We start from the raw sequence: 23211 nt of genomic DNA on the forward strand, positions 1-23211 counted from the left end.
GGGCTTAGCGTGTATGAGGAAGACAAATGGTGTATGAAGAACTCTCACTTTTCTCTCTGTGGAGTGTGGCAGCAGTAAGACCTTTGAGAAAGCCTCATAACTTAAATGTCAGAGTGAGGTGTGTGTACCTTCGGCTAAAGTGAATGAGGCAGTCTGCCGACCAGCGGGAGTCTCTTACGAGAGAACATTGTGTATTTGAGAGTGTCTGGTTTCTGGCACCTGTGTACACTTTTATATTTCCGGAATAATAGGGGGTTTTAACATTAATGACTTCTTATAAAATGCATTCTAGTTACTTAAACAAGACTTAAAAGAGTCATATATATTTTGTATTTGGATGTTGTGTTGAGCTTTATTAGAATTTTTTATTTTTTTTTATAAAGACTTTAACAGTTTTGTGTAATGAAACGTTATAGATATTTCTGCTGTTTATTTGTTGAATGTCTATTAGCTGTCAAATTGAAGGGCCATGCTTAGCATTCATATATTCCATGCATCTCGTTTTAGCTGGCTCTGGTGCACATGATGATGCCCAATTATCATTATTCAGAGAATCCACGATTATATTCGGTTATGAAAATGGATAGTTTTGCATCTGCCTATCTCAAACTGTTAGGGTCAGAAATGATCAGGCATTAACTCCTTCCTAACAATGGATTTTTAAAAAAAAAAATTATCTCACTGATGAGAATAGACATTGTGAGACATTTAATGAATCCTCTTATTTACGAATCTTCAGAAATGAGTCACATTCTGAATCTTAGTTAAATTGACTTTTTTGCTACTATACATTTAAGGTTTATTCACGTAAATTACCTCTGATATGATTGGCTATCATCTTTGTACACCATTTACTCGTAGGTTTGCTGTTTGTACAACATTTACTTCTAGATTTGCAGTATACTTCCTATCCTTCAATAACCGCTTGTTTTCAAAGTGTACGATTTATGAAATGATCCACTCCAATAAAAAACGGGCCAGTCAACTAATCAACTAGTTGTCTGACAACTGACTAGTCTATTAATGGTGCATTTACATAGAGACACAATTGTGAAATATTTCAGATGCACATCTTTGAGAAGAGAGTGTTTGCATACCAAGAATGTGCTGTACTTTTGCATGCTAACAGCAAGTTCTACTTTTAAAATAACGTGTGACGATTGCCCTACAAGTCCAAGCAATCAGATTGGCCTCAAGAGCATCTTCTTAATCCAGAATGTATTTGGATGACGTGTTGGTCTTTATTGGAAACTTTATTTTACAAAACATTTTCACAGTTTTGTACAATAAAAGGTTATAGTTACTTTGGCTGTTTATTTGTTGATTGTCTATTAGTTACATCCACTCCTTCCCAACATTGGATTTTTTTTATTTATTTTTTTATCTCACTGATAAGGATGCACATTGTAAGACATTGAATGATTTTCCTTATTTACGAAACTTCTAAATCATTCATTTTTTCTTATTCCACTGAAGACTTATTTAGGTCTTATGCGCCTTTAGAACAAAATAAAACAATCATCATAATCAGTTTTTGGTTCACTGAGGCAGACAGGGTGAAATTAATGATATTCGGTTCAGCAAGCAAGTCAGATTAATTCTGCTCTGAAGGTTTAAGTCACTTTGGGTACAAGCATCTGCTAAATGAATAAATGTACTAAATATGAAAAGAAGTGGCTCATAGGTGTCATTAATCAGGAATCAGACTCGGTTGGTCTGTATGTTGATCCACAAAAAATTAAGGACTCTTTCAGAGTACTTAAGTACGATGTTTCATCCATATCTGTTCAATGTATTCATCTTTCTGACAGAAAAGATGTCCATGTTGCTGCTTAGTTTCAGATCTGCAAAGAGAAGTCTTGAGTTCTAAAAGTGACTGTAGGCTTTCCTAGTCAGTAATAATTTTTCTCAAAGCATCAAAAAAAATTGTGAATCCCCTAGACACAGCCCTTTCAAATGAGATCCAGTCTAGATGTTTACTGCACCAGTCTTTTTCTCATCCAAACACTCTGCAAGTACCTCTTCTATACACATCAGAGCCCTCCCTCCATCCCTCGCTCGCCATCTTACATCTCTGTTGATCCCTTGACTCACATCGAGAAGTCTGGGGTGAATTTGTCAGGCAGGGTTATGTCCGAGTGCTCTTCAGTTTCTATTTTCAGACAGGAATCCATCTCACACCTTGGCATGAGTCCACGGCTTTTGGCATTCCGTGTTTAACGAAATCTTTCATTTGTATTCATGTGTAAGGAGGATAACAGCACTTAGATAACCCAAAGCCATGTCTGCGGTAGTGTTTCATAATTCTGAAGGTCAATCTGTCTTGTTTTTCTATTTTTCAGCTTCACTGAGAATCTTTTAACTATCGGCATAAACAATCCAGCTTACATAAACTATAAAAATCCAGAAATAGGCTTATATTTTGGTTGATAAACAATGGAGCTGGTAATTTAGCTGGTTGTGATGAACTGATCTTGTTGAAATGATCATGCTTTGTGATACAAATCAATGTCTTTATAGTAAGTAGACCAACTTGATTACGTAATTCGTGGTGCTTTATGGGGAATGGGCGGAGCTAAAGATCTCTTTTGGAACACTTTGCCTGCTGCAACTCTGATTGGTGGAATCAGATGGCTTGCTTAAAGTTATATGCATATTAAAGTGGAATAGGAGTATTTCACCAATTTCGCACATCTTTGAGTAAATTGATATACTGTAGTTTGTAGTTTAAAGACAGGTTACAAATACATATGATATTTGGTGTCCTTATCTTGCATTTATCAATACTAACATGATTCAAGGGCAGAAGGTGATATTAACCACTTGGAAGACCTTTAGATCTGCAGCTGAGATTATCCGAACAAATCCACAGGGGTCGCTGACCCACTGCCAGAAGCATTGTATTATGAAACAAGAAAAGAAAGCACTTGCAGTGGTGTGCAGAGAATAAGACACATCTATTTTCTGCCCCTGTAGTGAACACTCATCAGTGGCTTAGGCTCCATTCTTCTCATTTCCTGACCTTTGACACCACTTTTACCACAAACAATACCTCATCTGTCTATCATTGTACTACAGCACTGTACCCCCGTGTCTTCTTCTATCAGGGTTTTTATCCAGCATGTTTGTGAACAATAGAAGAGAAAATTAGGGAATTCGTTTTTTTTTTTTTTTTCTCAAGAAGACTCTTGATAAGGGCAACCAAAGGCTTCCAATTTTCATCAACCCAATGGGATGGAGCCAGGATGCTTTTAAGGATCAAGACAGAGCACTTTTAAACATGTACACACAAGGGAATACTGTGAACAGAGAACTAGGTGAACATGATACATCCTTTGGAGAGGTTCGAGATATCTGTCAACTCGACCAAACTGGGAGACCAGCTTAAACAAGGCTCAACAGTAGACCAGTCTTCATAAAAATTGGGAATGAATTCCCTTTAAGTTTGCATTAGCTGCTAAAATTACCTTGAAAAGTCTGTTAAATGCTCAATGTCTCAAAGCTGAGACCCTTTGACGTCATGTGTGGAACAGCTGCATTAATTTGAAATAATAAGAGCAACGCAATTCCTCACAATCTGGTGGATGGTGAGGGTTAAAATTCAGTTTTTTTTTTTTTGTTTTTTTTTTTTACAATTTATTATAAATATTATGAGAACCAGCATTTACGTTGGTGTCAATAATGCAAGAAAAAAGAAAAGCATTAGTACAGTATAAGGTTAAATATATCAAAACATGTGAAGTCATTGTGTCTCAATATATTTTATTTACATCAAAATCAAAACAAATACAGAAAAAAACTACAGCCTATTTTGGAAAATAAATGCATAAATAATTTTGCCATGAAACAGTACAGTACTGAAACTGTCAGTGTGGGTGTGTTTAATTTGTATAAAATTATTATTATTTTTTTTTTTTTACTTTGATGTGACATGACTGGTGGTTTTCATAAGATTCATGTGGTAAATGGTTTAGAAATGTGAAAACACAAGCTGTCATGCTAATAAATATGCTAAAACAAAATAATTGGAGAGGTTCGAGATATCTGTCAACTCGACCAAACTGGGAGACCAGCTTAAACAAGATGACTAAACCACCATTTTTTAAGGTGTCATGCTAATAAATATGCTAAATGCCATTAAGGACCACTTATGGTACTGTATGTATGTGATTTTAGATTGGTAATGGCTGATACTGTTATATTTGATGGGACAACCGAACATGGTAAACAGAGTAACTTTGATATACTTTATTTGTGACTGTTACTCATCCACACGTATTCACACTTCACATGCCAGATTTCAGCTGTCACAAAAGAAGCAAACCATTCCTTCAGGAAACCATTGCAACAGTAATCTGGCGGTTTTTAAGTCTCTTTGTTGAATTTGAAAACAGACACAGTCTGCCTTGGATCTCTGCCTAATTAAACATTGTTTCTAATTTAAAACTGACACAGTAGACCAAACAATAGAGACCCCAAATGTGTGGTTTCACAGAAGCTCTTCTTATCAGCAGTCTCTGAGCAGAGTGTGTACTTTCTGCACACTGAGAGAATGTCTCAGCGGGTAGATTGAAAGCATTGTTTCTTTCCTTTTTCTTTTTTTTTTTATCACAAAATCTCTTTATCTTGTTAAATTCTCTTTAGTAATAGAAGCAACACTGGACATCCAGAATTTCCATTGAGGTTAGTTGTAATAAAAATAAAAAAACATACAAACAACAAAACAACAACAACAACAACAGGATTTCAGTGGAATTAATTAGCTGTATTCAGTATATTTGAGTTTGCTGTACATACTTAGCATGCATTCTTGCATTAACTGGATGAGGTAACAATAAGGTGTCTGGATGCCAGTTATGGCGCAATATACAGTATCAAGTTAGTTGGTTTCTGAGCTATTTATTTGTTGTTGTTTTTTTCTCATAGGGATTAAAATAAAAAAGTCTTTGTTAAAGCATGAAGTCAAGTCATGAACCAAGCCAACCAATTACAAAGTGAATCACAACATTACTTTTATTTGAAGCAAAAAAAGGTTTCATTGTTCATTGTTGAACATTGTTCGTCATTGTTGCATTGTTGTTCAGGTTTTTCCTGTACAATAAAAATAAATTAAGTTAAATGCTGTCAAGCTGAACAATGCAGGACAAAATAAAAATAGCCCATATATATACATGTTTTTTATATTCACTTACAAATTTCCCATCCCCCGTTTCTGTCAGATCTCATTAAAGTGATTTGAATATGCACATATTGAAATTTGCCATCTCATAATTGATTGAGACCAAATCCAGTTTGCAATCACTAATTTTCTTGATCAGTCAGCAAGATCCACTGGTCATCATTCAGTATGTATTGTATTAAAATGAGCAGGGTGAAAGTTCTGCTAAACTTCTTTAGTGTAGTTTTTAATGGAAAAAAGAAAGGCATAAGTGTTTGGAATGACATGAAGGTGAGTAAGTGAAAGAATTAAAATTTTTGTATGAGTTAATTCTGTATAAGGCAGCATGCAAGACTATGGCAGCATAAAAGAATGCAAATCCCTTATGAATGTGTGTGTGTGTGTGTGTGTGAGAGAGAGAGAGAGAGAGAGAGAGACTATTATTCTTTTTCTTTCTGTTAATACATATGTGCACTATTTGTAAGCAGCCCAGCTGCAACTGCTTTGGCAATACAAATGTACAGTTTTTAACATGCCAATAAAGCTCCCCTAAATTGAATTGAAATTAAGAGAGAGAAAGCAGAAAGATGGCATTTTACTTTGAGTTAATGAATGTTTTCCCGCTTCCTTTGTGTGAAAAAAAAAACACTTTTGCTCGAGTGTCGCTCTCTCGCTTAACCTCACATCCATTAAGAGGTGTTCAAGTGCTGATGTCACAGATGAGAGTGAGTCAGTGTTTCTGAGTACATGCTTAATTACTGTATAGAATGACTGTATATTGTATGTTTTTAATAGTAAAGAAGGATGAAGAACACATTAATGCACAACTCTTGTTGATTTAGGTTTAATAGCTAGAGTGAAAAAATCATTTTGTCCCCTGCTCACTTTGATGAACAGGATATTTGATGTATTCAAAGCCCTGCAAATCATAATGAGAGGCAATTAGTTGTAAGTATGCTTGATACAAAAAGAGGTTGTTTTAATTGAAAAAGTTGAGATGACATCAGTCTGAAAGAGGCTGAGTTGCAAGACCACAGTCTCATTGGATGATATGTGGGTGAAGTGGCACTTACTGGCTGGTTTAGTCAGAGATGAAGCAGTAACTAAAATGTCTTGCTATGTTCAAAAATGCATACTAACATACTATTAGTATTTGTAAGGAATGATACCCAGAATGCAATGTGGTTGTATACTTGCTTTTTTATCAGAACAGAATCTATCCGTAAAAAGGAACCTGACATGTCTTGAAAAGCACCAGGAAGTTTATGCTTTTTTATCAGAACAGAATCTATCCGTAAAAAGGAACCTGACATGTCTTGAAAAGCACCAGGAAGTTTATGTTTCCTTTGCACTCTGTATTTAGGTACTACAGCGCCACCATTCTGCAGATGTCGGGAGTACAAGATGACAAGTTGGCCATCTGGCTAGTGACTGTAACAGCGTTCACAAATTTCCTGTTTACTCTGCTGGGCGTTTGGTTGGTTGAAAGGGTGGGCAGACGCAGACTTACTTTGGGAAGCATCTTTGGTAAGATTCTGATATACTTAAGCAGAATATATTCCAGTGCACGTGCGCGTGTGTGTGCGTGAAAGATGTACAAGTTCCAAAAATATAGTCCTTGTTACAACTTCCCTGTATTACAACTTGCCCAAGTTTCCACTACATTTTGTGTTATTTGAAAATGCTATTTTGAACATTTTGAGATAATGCCGAACTATATCTGTATTTATGTATTTTTAATTCATTCTATCTGTACAGGTACTGTTTTGAGTCTTTGTATCCTGTCTGTTGGCTTCCTTCTGTCAGCCCAGCATTCTCCTCCTGTTACACTACATCTGACAGACCCCACGACACCCAACTCCAGCTGCACAACACATCTGTGAGTATGTTTACCTTCTAGAGCTTCTTGCCAATGGCAATATAAATAATTCATAAGTACACTATATAGGATACAGTACACTCAGTCGCCATATAGTGACAGCTGTCTTGTTATTTGGAGTCTTTCATTTAGCACAAATCAAAAGTGACTGAAGAGACAGTCCCCCAGAGCATGCATCAGTTCCTAAATGTGCAAGACTTCCTCTGTTAGCCAATTGATGGAGTGTCTTGATCAGCATGGTTTTTCTGCGGAAGTTGGTTGACCAAGGAAGTTAAATAGATAGTTTAAAAATTAAAATGGTCATCATTTATTCATTAAGACATTCCATACCATATGACTTTTTTGTCCTGTGGAAAACAAAAAGAGAAATTTTGAAGAGGTGACAACTCTTAGGTTGAGTGGATTTTAAAGAGTATTTGCAGCACTTTTCAAACTGTGAATGGGAGTACAAATAAGTTGGTTGCGGAAAGTGTGAAAATGGTGGTGCATTCATGTCCAAATATGAAATATATGAGAAGTTCTCAAAAGTTTGTTGGCATAACTTTAATTTTCTCACATGACACACAACAAGCACTCCTCATGGGCTGCATGTAAAAAAATAACACAGTGTGACCTATGTAGTCTGATTTATGGGCAAATGGTTCTAATGAAACATTCAAAAAGACCACAAACTCTAGAGGTACCACTTTGAATCAGTTTGATGAATCCTTCACTGAATAGGGGCCTTTCACACCGCTTAAGTACTGTACATTTAGTTCTGGAACTAAAGTACTGGGAATATTTTGCACTAACTATTTCCCAGTACCATTTAGGTCCTTAAGTTTGAGAACTGCTGCTGTAGTGTCTGGGGGATTCATACCGGACTAAAGTAAATATCAAGCCTCTATGGGAGATGCCTGAAAAAGAGATGCACATGGACAGCTAAGAGGTTATATAAACACTGTGGAATTCAATTGGTACTTAGGGACCTATAATGAATTCTATTAGTCTCCACATCATCCAAATCATCAGCACCACCTGCTAGTACCATTGACCCCAGGTGGATTTTAGGGGCAATATCATCTAAGCTATCATCTTTGCTTAAGATAGTATGACTCATCTGAAAATTCTTAGCAGAAAGGAAAAGAACCTATGGTGGACCTAGGCTCCCTGATAGAAGCACCCCAGACTAAATGTTGTCAAGCAAAGGTTTTAACATTTTACAGACCCATACACCCCACAGACTTTTAGCCAATCTAGAGACCCCCAATATGTATACATATAAACAGCACCTTGTTCTGGTAAAAAAAAATAATAATAATAATCTCCTCAAAAATGGCAGTTTTAACAAGGGAGCAGTCAGTCCTATATATATATATATATATATATATATATATATATATATATATATATAATATATATATCCTTGATATGATAACAATAATACCTTGTGATGACGGCAACAGTAATATCAATAATAATAAAAGTAATAATAATAATAATGTAATAATGACACATACCCAACATATACCGCACCTATCCTAGCTTCTGTGTCAGTGTTCAGTTTTTTTTTATTCTTTCTTTTTTCCCATTCACGGTAAAATTACTATATGTATATGTATATATGCCTAAGCTGAGGTGGTGCATTAAAAGAAGGGTGTGGTGCATTAAAATCAGCATGCAGTGCATTAAAAACCTGTGGTATATGTTGGGTGTATCAAATACATTTTTGGAGAGTCTCAACACATGATATTGTACAACCTGAACTAACCAAGCCTTGTAATGTAAAGGTAAAATCTGATATTTTAAGACATTTATTGACCTTGACATATAGTTGTGAGGGTCTCCATGTTCATCTTTGGTGTAATTTTCTATTTTTTTTTCTGCACATTGGTTGATTTCTGGTCACCCCACATGTCTTTAATTTGGTAGACAAAAGATTTTAAATAGCAGTGAAGCAGTTTTGTTGAAAAAAATGTTATATGTAAAGGAATGTTTAAGTAAAAAAAAATAAAAAAATTTGACCCAACATCCATTTTATTTAAGGATAAAATCAAGTCACACCCTGTATTTTTATCATTTTAATTATTTTCACTCAGAAATATGTCACATTCCTGAAGTAAAATGGCTTGCAAATGCCATTTCAGGTTGAGTTTAATCTACTGTATGTCTAGTTGCAGTTGAGTCCAGTGGAGAACTATTGCTATACTAGTGTCTATAGCAACACTCTAATTAGGAAATTATACCGCTTCTAAAACGTTCTTCTCGCTTTAGTCAACAAACAACTTATTGCTCTCCAACCTGAGTGAAAATCAATTTTATGTTAGACTCTGGTGGTGTGTGTGCTGCAGTAATAACTGCGTGTGTTAGAGGGTCCAAGCTGCTCGCTGTTCCTTAATGTCACAGTAATATAAAGTCTAAACTCAAAACAAATAAAACCGTCCCCCGCCCCCAAAAACTAAAAAATAATGCCCCCCCCCCCAATCCAAATTAACCCTAAAACCTCAACCCAGTTCACCATACACACCGCCAAAGCAAAGCATGTTTATTTTCCTGCTAATGGCTAAGGGATGCGGAATAGCAGCAGCAAACCAATTTGTGCACAGACTGACTCTCAAAAGCCCTGGAGTCCCAACATCCATTTTATTTAAGGATTAAAATCAAGTCACACCCTGTATTTTTATCATTTTAATTATTTTCACTCAGAAATATGTCACATTCCTGAAGTAAAATGGCTTGCAAATGCCATTTCAGGTTGAGTTTAATCTACTGTATGTCTAGTTGCAGTTGAGTCCAGTGGAGAACATATTGCTATACTAGTGTCTTAAGCACACTTAATTAGGAAAAAATTATACCGCTTTTAAAACGTCTCTTCTCGCTTTAGTCAACAAACAACTTATTGCTCTCCAACCTGAGTGAAAATCAATTTTATGTTAGACTCTGGTGGTGTGTGTGCTGCAGTAATAACTGCGTGTGTTAGAGGGTCCAAGCTGCTCGCTGTTCCTTAATGTCACAGTAATAGAGTGTCTGAAGTGTAACCTCATAACAATGACACCCGTCCCCCGCCCCCAAGACTGACAGAGTATGGCCTCTCTCTCCATTCTAATTTACTCTTACACCGTCATCCAGTTCACCATACACACCGCCAAAGCAAAGCATGTTTATTTTCCTGCTAATGGATGCGGAATAGCTGCACTGTCATCACAGCAGCAAACCAATTTGTGCACAGACTGACTCTCAAAAGCCCTGTCCTCATATCTTACATAATGGAATACAGTGTTTAATAGACACACTGTAACTGCCACACAAGACCCATTGACAAGACTTCTAGAGATGAATATTGAATATGTGTTGATATATATTAATGGGATCATAGTTGGGATCTAATAATCATGCATATCTCTAAGCAAGTCATTCATGCAATTTAAAGTTAATATAAAATGCCAGTTGTGTATGATTATATTAGAATGATTACCGAAGGACTATGTGGTAATGAAGATTCCTCAGAGCCACTGTCAGATCTTATATTGGTGCAGTAGGCCCTGGGTTCTTCCTGGTGCATGACAATGCCTGGCCTCAAATGGCCAGGGTCTGAAGGCAGTTTCTGGATGTCGAAGGCACTGATGCCATTGGCCTCATGTTCTCTAGACCCAAATCCAATGGAGAATCTTAGAGACATTATTATTGGAGCATTACAAGTTTTTTTTTTACATTTATTTGCGGTGTGATTTTGAATCCAGCCCACAGTGGGTTGATGATTTTTGGCATTCACTGACCATTCTGTTCTCATCGAATGTTATATACAGTGATTTTCAACTTGACTATTTTGTTCATCGAGATCCAATGTGTAATTTTTAAGCAATGCATTTCGCAGTATTTTAAATGTATTTTTGACCAAACACAGCCTGGTAAGTCTTTCAAAACAACAATAAATATACATAGATTTTAATTTTACTTCCGTAATGTTACTCGACGTGTTTCGTGATTTTCAACAAGAAAAAATGTAGGGTCGGACTTACTGTAATGTTATCCATCAGGAGATGTGGAAATTTGACAGGTGGTTTGAAGAAAATGAAAGTTGTTCCAGAGTGTGGAGCAAGTTATTACATTAGAAATATCGTGAATACAATCAACTATTTAGAATAATGTGCACTGATGAGTCGTGCATAGTAAGAAATCCTAGAAACATGTATTAAGTGTCAAGATTGTGTTGTATAAATATACACGCACGGCGAAGAAGATTAAGAGTCAGTCTTTAATAATCCACACGGTAAATTCCAACAATCCAAATACAGAGCAAAAGCCAAGACACAACCTTCACATAGACAACACCACACAACTGAACCAACACAGACCTGAAATAAATACATAAGCAAATTAATAACCATGACAACCAACTCAAAACGGAAATGGAAAACTAAGCCCAAACTAAGGCATACTGTGATATTAAGACAGAACATAGGGTCTTTTTTGATTTCTGTTGACTTCATATGAGAAGAATTCAAGATCAGTTGGTTGGGTTTTAGTTTTTAAGTAATTTGTCTGGCTCTTACATTGCTTTGTGTTTCAGGTCATGCGAGCCCTGTATGTTGGACCCTAGCTGTGGTTACTGTTATCAGGAAAACAGCACTGCTGTGTTTGACTCCTCCTGTGTGCCTGTCAATCCGGCCTCCACTGAGAGAGCAGCGTGGGGCAAGTGAGTCACCAGAGACTCTGTATGTGCAAGTACTTGAGCTGTTCTGTGTATATTTGGGCATATTATGTTTTTATTCATTCAGTATATAACAAAGTTATCCAATACTGGCCAGATGTAAAATCTGAAATAAAAAAAAAAAAGTTTTTTTTTTCCCTTCTTGTGAATTATGTTTTTATTTAACATTCTATATTTTTAACACATTTTAGTTTGTTCATTGTGCCATTATTGCATGATATTACATTTGGTTGAATCTGCAGTGCTTCTTATTTTTAAAATTTTTGAAAAATTTAAATATTTAAACATTTTGCAATTTATTTGTATACCTTATAAAATCCATTGTGTGTTTGTTTCAACTCTAACAGGTGCTCCAACTCCACACATCTGCCAGATAGTGGTATATGGGCTTATAATTTTTGCCCAACGTCTTATTCATGGGTAGTGCTCCTGGGACTAGTGCTCTATCTCGCATGTTTTGCCCCAGGTAATATGATCATGACTGTTTGCAATTAATTCAGCATACTGTACATGTATTTTAATTTTGGAAATGAGAAACAAATTATCTGAACTAAAGGATTTTCATGATGATCAGTTCCATTTTCAGTTTGTGAGTAATTCACATTATTATTATTATTATTTATCAATAAAGAAAACTTACACTTATGGAAAGTAACCTTACATTACAAGCCAGGCTTTTTTTTTTTTTTTTTTAGTCAAAAACATATAGCACAACAGTGCCAAAAGGCACCTGCAATCCATCACCATTGTGCCATTCAGCAAGACAAATGTAATATATTCATTGTGACATTGCATTAAGGTAATTTAAAACACTTTCACTTCTTGACAGGAATGGGACCAATGCCATGGACAGTTAATTCTGAAATCTACCCTCTTTGGGCAAGAAGCACAGGCAATGCTTGTTCGGCTGGGGTGAACTGGACCTTCAATGTCCTGGTGTCTCTAACGTTCCTCCACATGGCCCAGTACCTGACTTACTATGGTAATGCTCTAATTAGTGGAGCGACAGCAGTCATGAACATGACCTTTTTGTCAACATCAATACGGTATTTGATCTCTCAACATCAAGAGTATACTAAACATAAAGGCATTATAGAACTACGTAATTATGTCTATGACTCAGTATTAATTTCCTTTGGAAGTCAACAACTCCATGTGCAAATTAATATTATACACTTTCCTAGACTTGCTGTTCACGATTCATCAGTGCATATTACTGAAAAGACTAACTTGCTTTGCATCTTTTTAATGTTAGTTATATTTGAGTATTATACATTTTATTTTTGTAAAGAAAAAATAATAATTTCAATGAAAGGAAATGTAAGCAAAATAAAAAAGAACATCTGAATTAATAAAATAAAATAAAAAAAAATTACGTTGAGGTCATTGAAAATGTTTGCAGAGCTACTACAATTCTGACTACGCGTGCAGAAAAAAAGAAAAATCATATATTTGAGTCTTCTATAGTTTTGTTATTTTTAGCTATTTTTAAAATGATTCACATTTATTAACCAATATCTCTTTGTCATTTTCCAGGTGTATTTTTCCTGTATTCCAGTTTGGCTCTAACTGGTTTCTTTTTTATTTATGGCTGCCTGCCTGAGACTAAGGGACGCCGGCTAGAAGAGATTGAGTCCTTGTTTGAAAACCGGCTCTGCTCATGTGGGATCTCAGATTCTGATGAGGATCGACAGGTGGAATACATCCGGGTTAAAGGATCAAACTACCACCTATCGGACAATGACGCGTCAGATGTCGAATAACTCGTGTGTAAACCTCTGGGTTGGTAAATGGGGAAAAGAAGGTATCGACTGAGCCTCATTCAACCCTGACGTCAGGTCCGCCCACTGTATCGGTCAGATTGAGCCTCTCTTCACTGCGACGGCAAGAACAGGGTTGTAGAGCACACACACACACACACACACACACACACAAAAAACGCGCAGTGCCAAGTCAGCTTTTATAATATTGTCAGTATGTTTTTGAGTCACGGTTCATGCAGATCTGCTGGCTCGTTCCTTCACTGTCAGATGAATATCCTCTGCTTATTTATGTAAAATGAGATATTAGCTGTAAATTCAGTAATACCTATGCAGAAGGATATTTTTTATTTTTTTCGTAATGTCGTGTCTAAGTGTGAACTCAATACAAATTTTATATTTGAAAATAACATACACACAAAGAAAAATATAAGCTATAAGCTTTAAAGGGTTACTCCACCGCAAAATGAAAATTTTGTCATTAATCACTTACCCCCATGTCGTTCCAAACCCTTAAAAGCTTCGTTCGTCTTCGGAACACAATCTAAGATATTTTGGATGAAAATCAGTAGGCTTGAGACTGTCCCATAGACTGCCAACAAGTAACAGTGTCAAGGTCCAGAAAAGTATGAAAAGCATCATCAGAATACTCCATCTGCCATCAGTGATTCAACCGTAATGTTATGAAGCGACAAGAATACCTTTTGTACACAAAGAAAACAAAAATAACGACTTTATTCAACAATTTCTCTCCTCTGTGTCTCTCCAAATCAGCGTAGCGACATTTTGGGAATTCTGAGCAGTACGCAGATGGCATATGCTCTTCTGTGTCAGCTGCGCTGCGCCAATGTGTTACAAAGACGAACAAAGCTTTTACGGGTTTGGAACGACATGGGGGGTAAATGAATAATGACAAAATTCTCATTTTGGGATGGAGTATCCCTTTAAGTGATATCTCCCTAAATATCAACTCCCTATATATATATATATATATATATATAAACTGAAGTGAAAATAAAGTGAAATTATTTAATGTCCCTCTGGGCCTCCTCATTAAAATCTACAAGGCTTTGAAAACGTGTGTTAGCATAGCACATTGCTGGTTTGTAAATATGCGATCCGCCTTTCACTGTCTTAGTTTTTGAAAGTACAGTAGTTTATTTTGTAATTTGAGCCTTCCCATTTAAAGGAATTAAAAGATTATTAGACATAAAATGATCATATGTGTTTCCTGCTTTCTGCAGTTCCCTGTGATAGTGTAGTGTGCCCTTATAAAATATTTCATAATTTTTACTAATGTTTTTGACAGTTTTTGTCCATTATTGTGTTGTAAAGACACAATTTATCATTTGCTTTTAAATGTAATTTAAATGTTTACATTTTATTTTAAAAAATGTTATTATAATTTTTAATTTGTCTTCCTTACTGCCTAGTGTACAAACGTCTTGCATTGGTCTTGTCCATGGAACAGTGTAGGATAACCGTTTTGACAAGTACATTGTAATATCCATATTCCGTTGTGCTACTGACTAGCGTTATGTAAGTATACAAACAGGACAAATACACATCAAGGTGTGCCAAACCAACTTGAAAATCTCTATGTTGTGGTTGTCGCTTTTTATCATAAACCAAGTTTATGGCTCCATATAATGTCGACTCAAGTTCCTGTTTAAAGGTTTCACTCTGTTCACTGATAAATAAGGTGTGCAATCACGGCATTATGTATTGTATGTATTATTTATAAACATGTGTACAAGGCATATATAAACTGAAGTGAATAAAGTGAATTATTTAATGTCCCTCTGGCCTCCTCATTAAAATCTACAAGGCTTTGAAAACGTGTAGCATAGCACATTGCTGGTTTGTAATATGCGATCCGCCTTTCACTGTCTAGTTTTTGAAGTACAGTAGTTTATTTTGTAATTTGAGCCTTCACATTTAAAGGAATTAAAGATTATTGACATAAAATGTCATATGTAGCTTTCTGCAGTTCCCTGTGATAGTGTAGTGTGGCCTTATAAAATATTTCATAATTTTTACTAATGTTTTGACAGTTTTTGTCATTATTGTGTTGTAAAGACACAATTTATCATTTGCTTTTAAATGTAATTTAAATGTTTACATTTTATTTTAAAAAATGTTATTATAATTTTAATTTGTCTTCCTTACTGCCTAGTGTACAAACGTCATTGCATTGGTCTTGTCCATGGAACAGTGTAGGATAACCGTTTTGACAAGTACATTGTAATATCCAATATTCCGTTGTGCTACTTTGTAAGTATACAAACAGACAAATACACATCAAGGTGTGCCAAACCAACTTGAAAATCTCTATGTTGTGGTTGTAGCTTTATCAAAACCAAGTTGATGGCTCCTATAATGTCGACTCAAGTTCCTGTTTAAAGGTTTCACTCTGTTCACTGATAAATAATTGTGCACATCAGGCCTTATGTATTGTATGTATTATTTATAAACATGTGTATGTGTAATTTGACATTTCCCATTGGCTAAAGCTTAATTTGGTTGAGAAAAGCACAAATTAAATTGGCACAATGTTTGGCATTATATCAATTTAGATTTTAAAGGAATAGTTCACCTAAATATGGACCTCGTGTGACTTTTTTTTTTTTTTTACTCTGTGGAACATAAAAGGAGAGGTTTTGAAGAATATTCAAGCTGCTCTTTTACATATAATGATAGCATACAGTAACCAGGGGAAGCCAGTCCCCATAAAGGACAACACATATATTTTTGACATTTTTGGATTAACTATTCCTTTAAGACACCAATTAAATCTCTAACAACAACAACAACAAAAAATTCCTTCACCTAGGGTCTGAATAGAGACATTAGAAAAGTCAATGAGTTTGAGTCTACATGTATGACGTAATTTAGAGGTTTCATATGTGCCAGATATATTTGAATTTTAGATTGTACTTGGGAGGTGCTCCAACATGGACAGCCATTTGTGTTATTACCAATGAACACATCTGTTTTAAGTGTATGGATGTATTTTTCTTTTGTTTTTGTATGTGGAACAAAATGCAGTGTTTATACAGTTGATGGAAACTAGTGACGACAAATGTTGTGTTGTACAGTATTTGATTACTGTTGCTGTATATGTTTTGCTAGATTTATATTCTATGAAACTAAATATATGAACTTTGAAAACTTGAATATGTACTTGGAGGTAATAATAAAGATATATAACATACTGTATACAATCCCACATTCATCAAATCTGAACTGAGCTAACAATCCATTTTTCTAAATTTAATTCTGCTAACGGTCTAATCCTTTCTCTGCTTCAACGTTAGCAACTTCTTGAGGTTTTTTTTTTTTTTTTTTAGTCTCTGTAGAGACCCAGTTCGCACCTTTCTCTGCTGTGAAGTTCTTCATCTCTTCATTTCTTTATCTCCTGCGCGCCTGACGTCCTTGACAGGGTTTCGCGTCACACTTCCCAGCCGAGGGTAGTCACACTTTTCTATTTTCACCCTGCTTTCCCACCACTGCTCTGTTTTCGGTTCTGGAGTAAACAAAGGACATAAACATAACATTTCAGATTTTAAACCAGTATATTCAAACTTCAGAATCATGGTATGAAGTGGGAATAGTTATTCACCTATAAATGGGACAAGATTTTTTTATGTTTTTGAAAGAAGTAACTAATGCTCACAATATGCTGTATTTATTATATCAATATATTTTACAATATGTTTTATTCCTGTAATAGCAAAGCCATTATTCTAGTTTTCAGTGTCACATGACACTTCAGAGATCATTCTAATATGATGATTTGGTGCTCAAGAAGCATTTATTATTATTATTATTATTATTATTATTATTATTATTATTATTATTTATGTTAAGTGGCGCTGCTTAATACTTTTTGGAAACAGCAATACATTTATTTAATTTTTTTTCAGGATTCTTTGGTGAATAGAAAGTTCAAAACATCAGCATTTATTATTACATTATTAGTGTCTTTGCTGTCAGTTTTGATCCATTTATTATGTCCTTAATGAATACAAGTATTAATTTCTTTCAAAAATAGTAAAATGTTACTGGACCCAAACTATTTGTTGGCATCAAGATGCACTGCATCTTAGTCAGTGATAACAAATACTAATTTTGAATGTGCCATGTTGAAATATACGCAAGTGTGAATTCTACTAGAATCCATTGTATAGCTTCAGAAGACTCAGGGTGCGTGAGTTGTTTGCACTAATTTTATCAAGCTTTGTTTGTATTGAAAAGAACAGTGAATGCAAGTTTGGGAAGACACGAAGGTGTGAAAATAATGACAGAATGTACTATTCCTTTAAGATGATCCATTTTGATCAGAAACTTTTGTTCTGTGAGGTTTCACAATTGTTTAGTTATTTATACCTGGGGCTTTGCAGAAAGGATGTTTCAAAATTGACATCAGATCTCTTTTCATGCTCTTCTCACTATGAAGTTTGCGGAAGGATAGGCCTATTTGTGATTTTGGATGTCTCTGTACCAGCTGATTTGTCGCTGATGCCCCTGAGGGCATATTTTCTGTTCTTTGATGCCCATTTTTTGGAGAAGTATCCCTGTGTCTCAATTTTCATTCTATCCATCCTAAATAGTATGTGAGATTAGAATAAGTGTGTCCCAAAGCATAGTATTTTGAAAAGAGTATGCCAAAAGTCCCCAGATGGTCTACTATTTCAAATCGATTTTTGTAGTGTGGATCTGTGCACACTCTAATGGTTAAAATTCCCCACAATCCATTGTGTTTTGGCGAAGGATTCGGTCCAGAACTACAAACACGAATAAAACGTGTTAGAAAAACTTCAAACGTGGCAGATGTGCACGATCTACGGTTAGGTAGAGAGGTTTACAGGGGTTTGAGATACTAATAATCAACATTTAACCTGGTATAAAATATTTATTTATTGTTATCAGTGTTATATTTCATCTGCAACAGCAATGTGAACTTTTATAAACATCCATTTGGTCGTTAACTTTTAAATGCATCATTATGCAGAAAATGAGCAGAGTTCTCCGCATGAAAGACCTGCGACTGGCAGATCAACCAGCTACTTATTTTCTCTCCAGTATGGTAGGAAGTTAAATGAAATTAAATATGAAGGATGTTAACTGTTACAAGATGATTGACAGGCCAGTTTACAGTGACAGGGTGCGTGTAACAGGTGCGACAAAGCGGTCCTTTAAAGACGCAATTGTATGACGTTATAGTATGTCCAAAAGCTTCCCTACTCTTCTACTACACACTCAAAAGTGTGTACTTTTTCTTCACCAGAAGAGTACATACTTTAAGAGCATAGTATAAGTAAGCACATTGAGACACAGGGCCAGTCTAGTTGGATTGAGCAACTGATTAAAATTAAAACACTGCCACCTTGTGGTAAAGACGTGGGTTTTCTGATCAGCAGTGGGGAAAGGTACAGGGTTGCTGTGATGAATAAGTGAGCACCGAACTGAGACATCTTGGTAAGATAAAGCTCCTGTTTGTGTCCCCGTTTCCAAGGTTATTGGGAGATTCCCATCACGCCTCTGTGTTTCTGTCTGCAGATGAGAAAAAAAAAAACACTGATTTTACTTGTGTTTTCGTCCACAGTTCACTTGTTTCTGACTGTCTGAAACTTTCTCATTTTGACAATCACAGTTAAGACAATTCACAATGAAGTGAATTATGTATCCACTGAAATACTTTTAAGAACAAAGCCAAGCATTTTCATTATGTTAAATGTGTTCGATTTTAACACACTGTATACTAGGAGAGATTACAGAAAGCAATTTCATTATTATGGTGATTAGGATTATTCAAATTACAGGACAGTTTTTGTTTTACGTCATCTGAGCTGAGATGAACTCCTCTTGGAGATTTACCAACATGCACAAAGACACTGCTACCATTAGCACCTGCGAAACATAATACAACTTCTTGTGAGCACCATTAAAATGATACTTTGTAAATAACAATAACCAGAACACTTACGTGTTGAATGTCAGTACATACAAATTCCTGAAAAAAAAGGCCAAAACACAAGCCAAGTTGGCATCTAAAAACAAGTTTATTATAAATGTACTAAAGCTTACGTCTATGTTGCTTTTAACCACAAGGGGGTAGTATTTATGTAGAATTAATAGCAAGTTTGTCAGCAATTTCACCAATTTTGTGTGTGTGTGTGTGTGTGTGTGTGTGTGTGTGTGTGTGTGTGTGTGTGTGTGTGTGTGTGTTAGTGTGACTTTTGAGACTTCAAAGAGTGCACAAGCTTATTTTTCCATACCTGTGTTGAGCGGTGGCCAACACTGTCCATGTTTTGTTCATTGATGCGAGCACTGTAAGAACATCTGTAATATGCAATGATTTTAAGTACTGACTGTACTCTGCTTATGGAGGCTTGGAAAGATTATTAATTGAGTAGATCAATCAATCATGGCATGCAATATTGTTTTTGGATTTTCTCAAAAGCTCATGAAAAAAAAATTCTAAAAACGAATTATTCAGCATAAATATTACCTTTAAAAGAGTTAAATAGATGTTATAAAGTGTTTGAAAGAGCTATTTTTGCTCATAAAGTAAATACATTGTTTCATTAAAGAAACTGGCAAATTCAAATATTGCTCATTTAGTGTTTTTCCCCTTAATAGATTGTATTATATACTGTGTGTGTGTGTGTGTGTGTGTGTATCTATATATATATATATATATATATATATATATATATATATATATATATATATATATATATATATATATATATATATATACACAGGTGCATCATAATGAATTAGAATGTCATGGAAAAGTTCGCCTGGGCTTCCATACCACCTCAGCAGTGCCACAAACTGATCACCTCCATGCAACACCAAATTGAGGCAGTAATTAAAGCAAAAGGAGCCCCTACCAAGTATTGAGTACATGTACAGTAAGTGAACATACTTTCCAGAAGGCCAACAATTCACTAAAAATGTTTTTTTTATTGGTCTTATGAAGTATTCTAATTTGTTGAGATTGTTGTGAATTGGTGGGTTTTTGTTAAATGTGAGCCAAAATCATCACAATTAAAAGAACCAAAGACTTAAAACTACTTCAGTCTGTGTGCACTGAATTTATTTAATACACGAGTTTCACAATTTGAGTTGAATTACTGAAATAAATGAACCTTTCCACAACATTCTAATTTATTGAGATGCATGCATATCTATATATATATATATATATATATATATATATATATATATATATATTTATATATATATACATTTTTTTTTTTTTTTTTTTAAATCCTCATTTACACACATCGTGTTTTATATTTTTTTTTTTAACACTTGAATATTTTTTTAAGCGTTCACAAAATTGTTACTTTTTCTATGGTTTTTTAATTTCTATTTTTATACATTATCCAATTTAAAATATTATCTCATTGTTTGGCACAGTCACTTTAGTATCTAGTCATTTTAGTATCTACCCATGACTACATATGCTAGATGCTATATTATTACCTTTATTATCCAAGTCCTTGAAATCTATGGACAGTGGCTCCTCCGGTTGTTCATAGTTTTTTAAAGGGTTGAGTGGACATAAAACGGAGGTCTCTGAATGCTCTCTCTTCTCTGGGCTACAACAGATTGTGATAATTCCATGTTAAATGCACTTTCCCATGTCTATACTATGAATATATTGTACTAATATCATTGTACTCACTTTGGTACTGTGCTCTCAAACTGATTTCTAGCCACTGAGCTATTCTGTGACACCAATTGCTTTGCTGGTTGAGATAATGACACAAACTGAAAAGAGACATATACTGTGCCAATTTGGGTTACTTAGGTGTGTTGCAGAAGTTATTGATTTTAAAGAAATAAACCTGAGGAGTATTCTTCATATTGTTAGGATTTCCCAGAGTTGGCAGGGAAGAGGGTATGTGTGGTGAGGGTTTGGGTCGGATTGGATCTGAGGACCCAGCAGACGTTGAGGATGGTTGCGGTTGATTTTCTGAGCCACTGAAATCAGACAGGATTGATTCAAACACAGGAGACAGCTAAGGATGAAGAGACCATTATTAAATCCTGTATGATAAACGTTTATACATATGAATACTACAAATGTTACTAATGCTATATTATGTCGCTGGTTACTAAATAAAATACTGGTGAATGATTTTGTGGTAGTGACCATTTTAGTCAACCTTACCGGCTTGAACTTGAATTCTTCAGAAAGATGATGTTTTCTGACTTTATAACCAGGCGTTTCAATACTGTTGAAACAAATACTCAATATCTGTAGCTGAAATAATTTGAAAATATAGAAGGAATACCACAAATCTACTGAAACATACCTGTACTGTGGCTGACTGGTAACTATAGGTTCAGGTTTGAAGCACTAGGGCTCATTGGTAACTCTAAGGGTTCTTTCAAAGCTTTTATTGTTCTTTTCACACCAGTCAAACGGTTTGTTTTTGGTTTGTCTAGAAGACAAAAGATAACATATGATTTTACAAATGAGCTTCATTACAAGTCCATAAAATAATGTTTGCATTCATTTATAAGTGCACCATCACTGTACCTGTTTGCTATTTCTTTGATGCAATCTGGTTGACTATGAATAATGTCAGAAGATCCATATTGGGTTGTGTTCTTTGGATGAGTCCATATTATTTGACTGTCTTTTCATCCTTTGCTTTCAAAAAGAGAATTACAGTAGAGATTTCAGATAAATTTACAAACTAAAAAACTAAACCACCTGTAAGACCCGTTCATTCACTACCAAGTCATTCAACTAAATTAATGTAACTAGTTATTTTTTATTTATTTATTGTATTTACAATAAAGTTATCGTTCAAATGTAGTATTAAGAATGTGTAGTTAGTAAAAAAAAGAGTGGGGAAAGTCTCAAACAGCTGCTTTGAAGAGAGAAAAGTAATCATTCTCTGTTTTATTGTGTCTTCTTTGTTTTTCATTTAACCGCTTCTGGTTAGTCAAGATAATGCGATTTTATACATATATAAACGTAATGACTTTATATAAAGTAATTTTGACATCTCCGCTTTGAAATGTTAATTTTACAGTCAAGTGATGATATAACGTCACTTATAGTGACTTTCAATGAAGTTAGCAGGTTAGCACTAACCTAGATCCTCCGACCCAGTTCATGTTGCCCTCAGTTTAGGCAGTTTTAAATTCACCCACCGTCTCTCTTTCTCTACAGACTACTAAATACTGTCAGGGTAAAAAATTTAACTTTTCAGGTTATGGTGCTATTAGGTCAAAGTTAAGAGCAGCAGCCGACAAGATATAAGGATAAAAATAACAAAAAACTTTTTTTTAACCTTCCTAATTAACTCCCAAACCAAAACCAAATCATTTCCCTATTTTTTTTTTTTTTTTTTTTTTTTTTTTAGAACTGCCTTTAAAAAAAATATTCTATTAAATTACCATCAATGAAGAATGTAACTGGAACAGAAAACAATGCAGCAAAGTTGTCAGCCCTATGTATGTTTTAGATTTTAGATCTAAACAATAATATTATTGACAAAACACATAATAAAAACTGACACTTACAAGAAAATCAAATAATAATGATCGTAATAAACATTTTTATTCGAAAAACATGATTTGTATTTAAAAACCAAGCTAGCTAAACAAATGTTAATTTTGACCCTGACACTTTTTACACTCTATGGATCAGACCATTCTGTTATATTTAAATACGTCAAGTGCGGCAGCC

At 34.9% G+C, this 23211-nt stretch overlaps 1 protein-coding gene and 1 long non-coding RNA gene across 4 annotated transcripts in view; one reads left to right on the forward strand and one right to left on the reverse strand.

The window, feature by feature from the left end:
• The window catches only part of LOC109106309 (proton myo-inositol cotransporter-like), a 52870-nt gene extending 38950 nt beyond the window's left edge, over positions 1-13920 (forward strand). Inside the window, exons 5-10 of the mRNA XM_042745959.1 lie at positions 6522-6685; positions 6917-7037; positions 11587-11712; positions 12075-12193; positions 12557-12709; positions 13264-13920. Of these exons, the coding sequence (XP_042601893.1) occupies positions 6522-6685; positions 6917-7037; positions 11587-11712; positions 12075-12193; positions 12557-12709; positions 13264-13490 (910 nt within the window). The 3' untranslated portion in view covers positions 13491-13920. The remainder of the gene's footprint in view (positions 1-6521; positions 6686-6916; positions 7038-11586; positions 11713-12074; positions 12194-12556; positions 12710-13263) is intronic.
• A 2019-nt stretch (positions 13921-15939) lies between these two features.
• On the reverse strand, positions 15940-22794 carry LOC109105800. Of its 3 annotated transcripts, XR_006157402.1 has the most exons (10): positions 22615-22794; positions 22051-22164; positions 21824-21952; positions 21679-21742; positions 21353-21488; positions 21190-21275; positions 20988-21103; positions 19769-19820; positions 18877-19043; positions 15940-17013 (listed from the first exon to the last, which is right to left on the reverse strand). It is a non-coding gene; the product is annotated as an uncharacterized LOC109105800 (long non-coding RNA). The 3 variants fall into 3 exon arrangements; XR_006157400.1 differs by having other exon boundaries at positions 21190-21488; XR_002020446.2 differs by lacking the exon at positions 18877-19043 and having other exon boundaries at positions 21190-21488.
• Positions 22795-23211: the final 417 nt, after the last annotated feature.

The sequence above is a fragment of the Cyprinus carpio genome, chromosome A4, assembly GCF_018340385.1.
Source record: "Cyprinus carpio isolate SPL01 chromosome A4, ASM1834038v1, whole genome shotgun sequence".
NCBI lineage: Eukaryota > Metazoa > Chordata > Actinopteri > Cypriniformes > Cyprinidae > Cyprinus > Cyprinus carpio.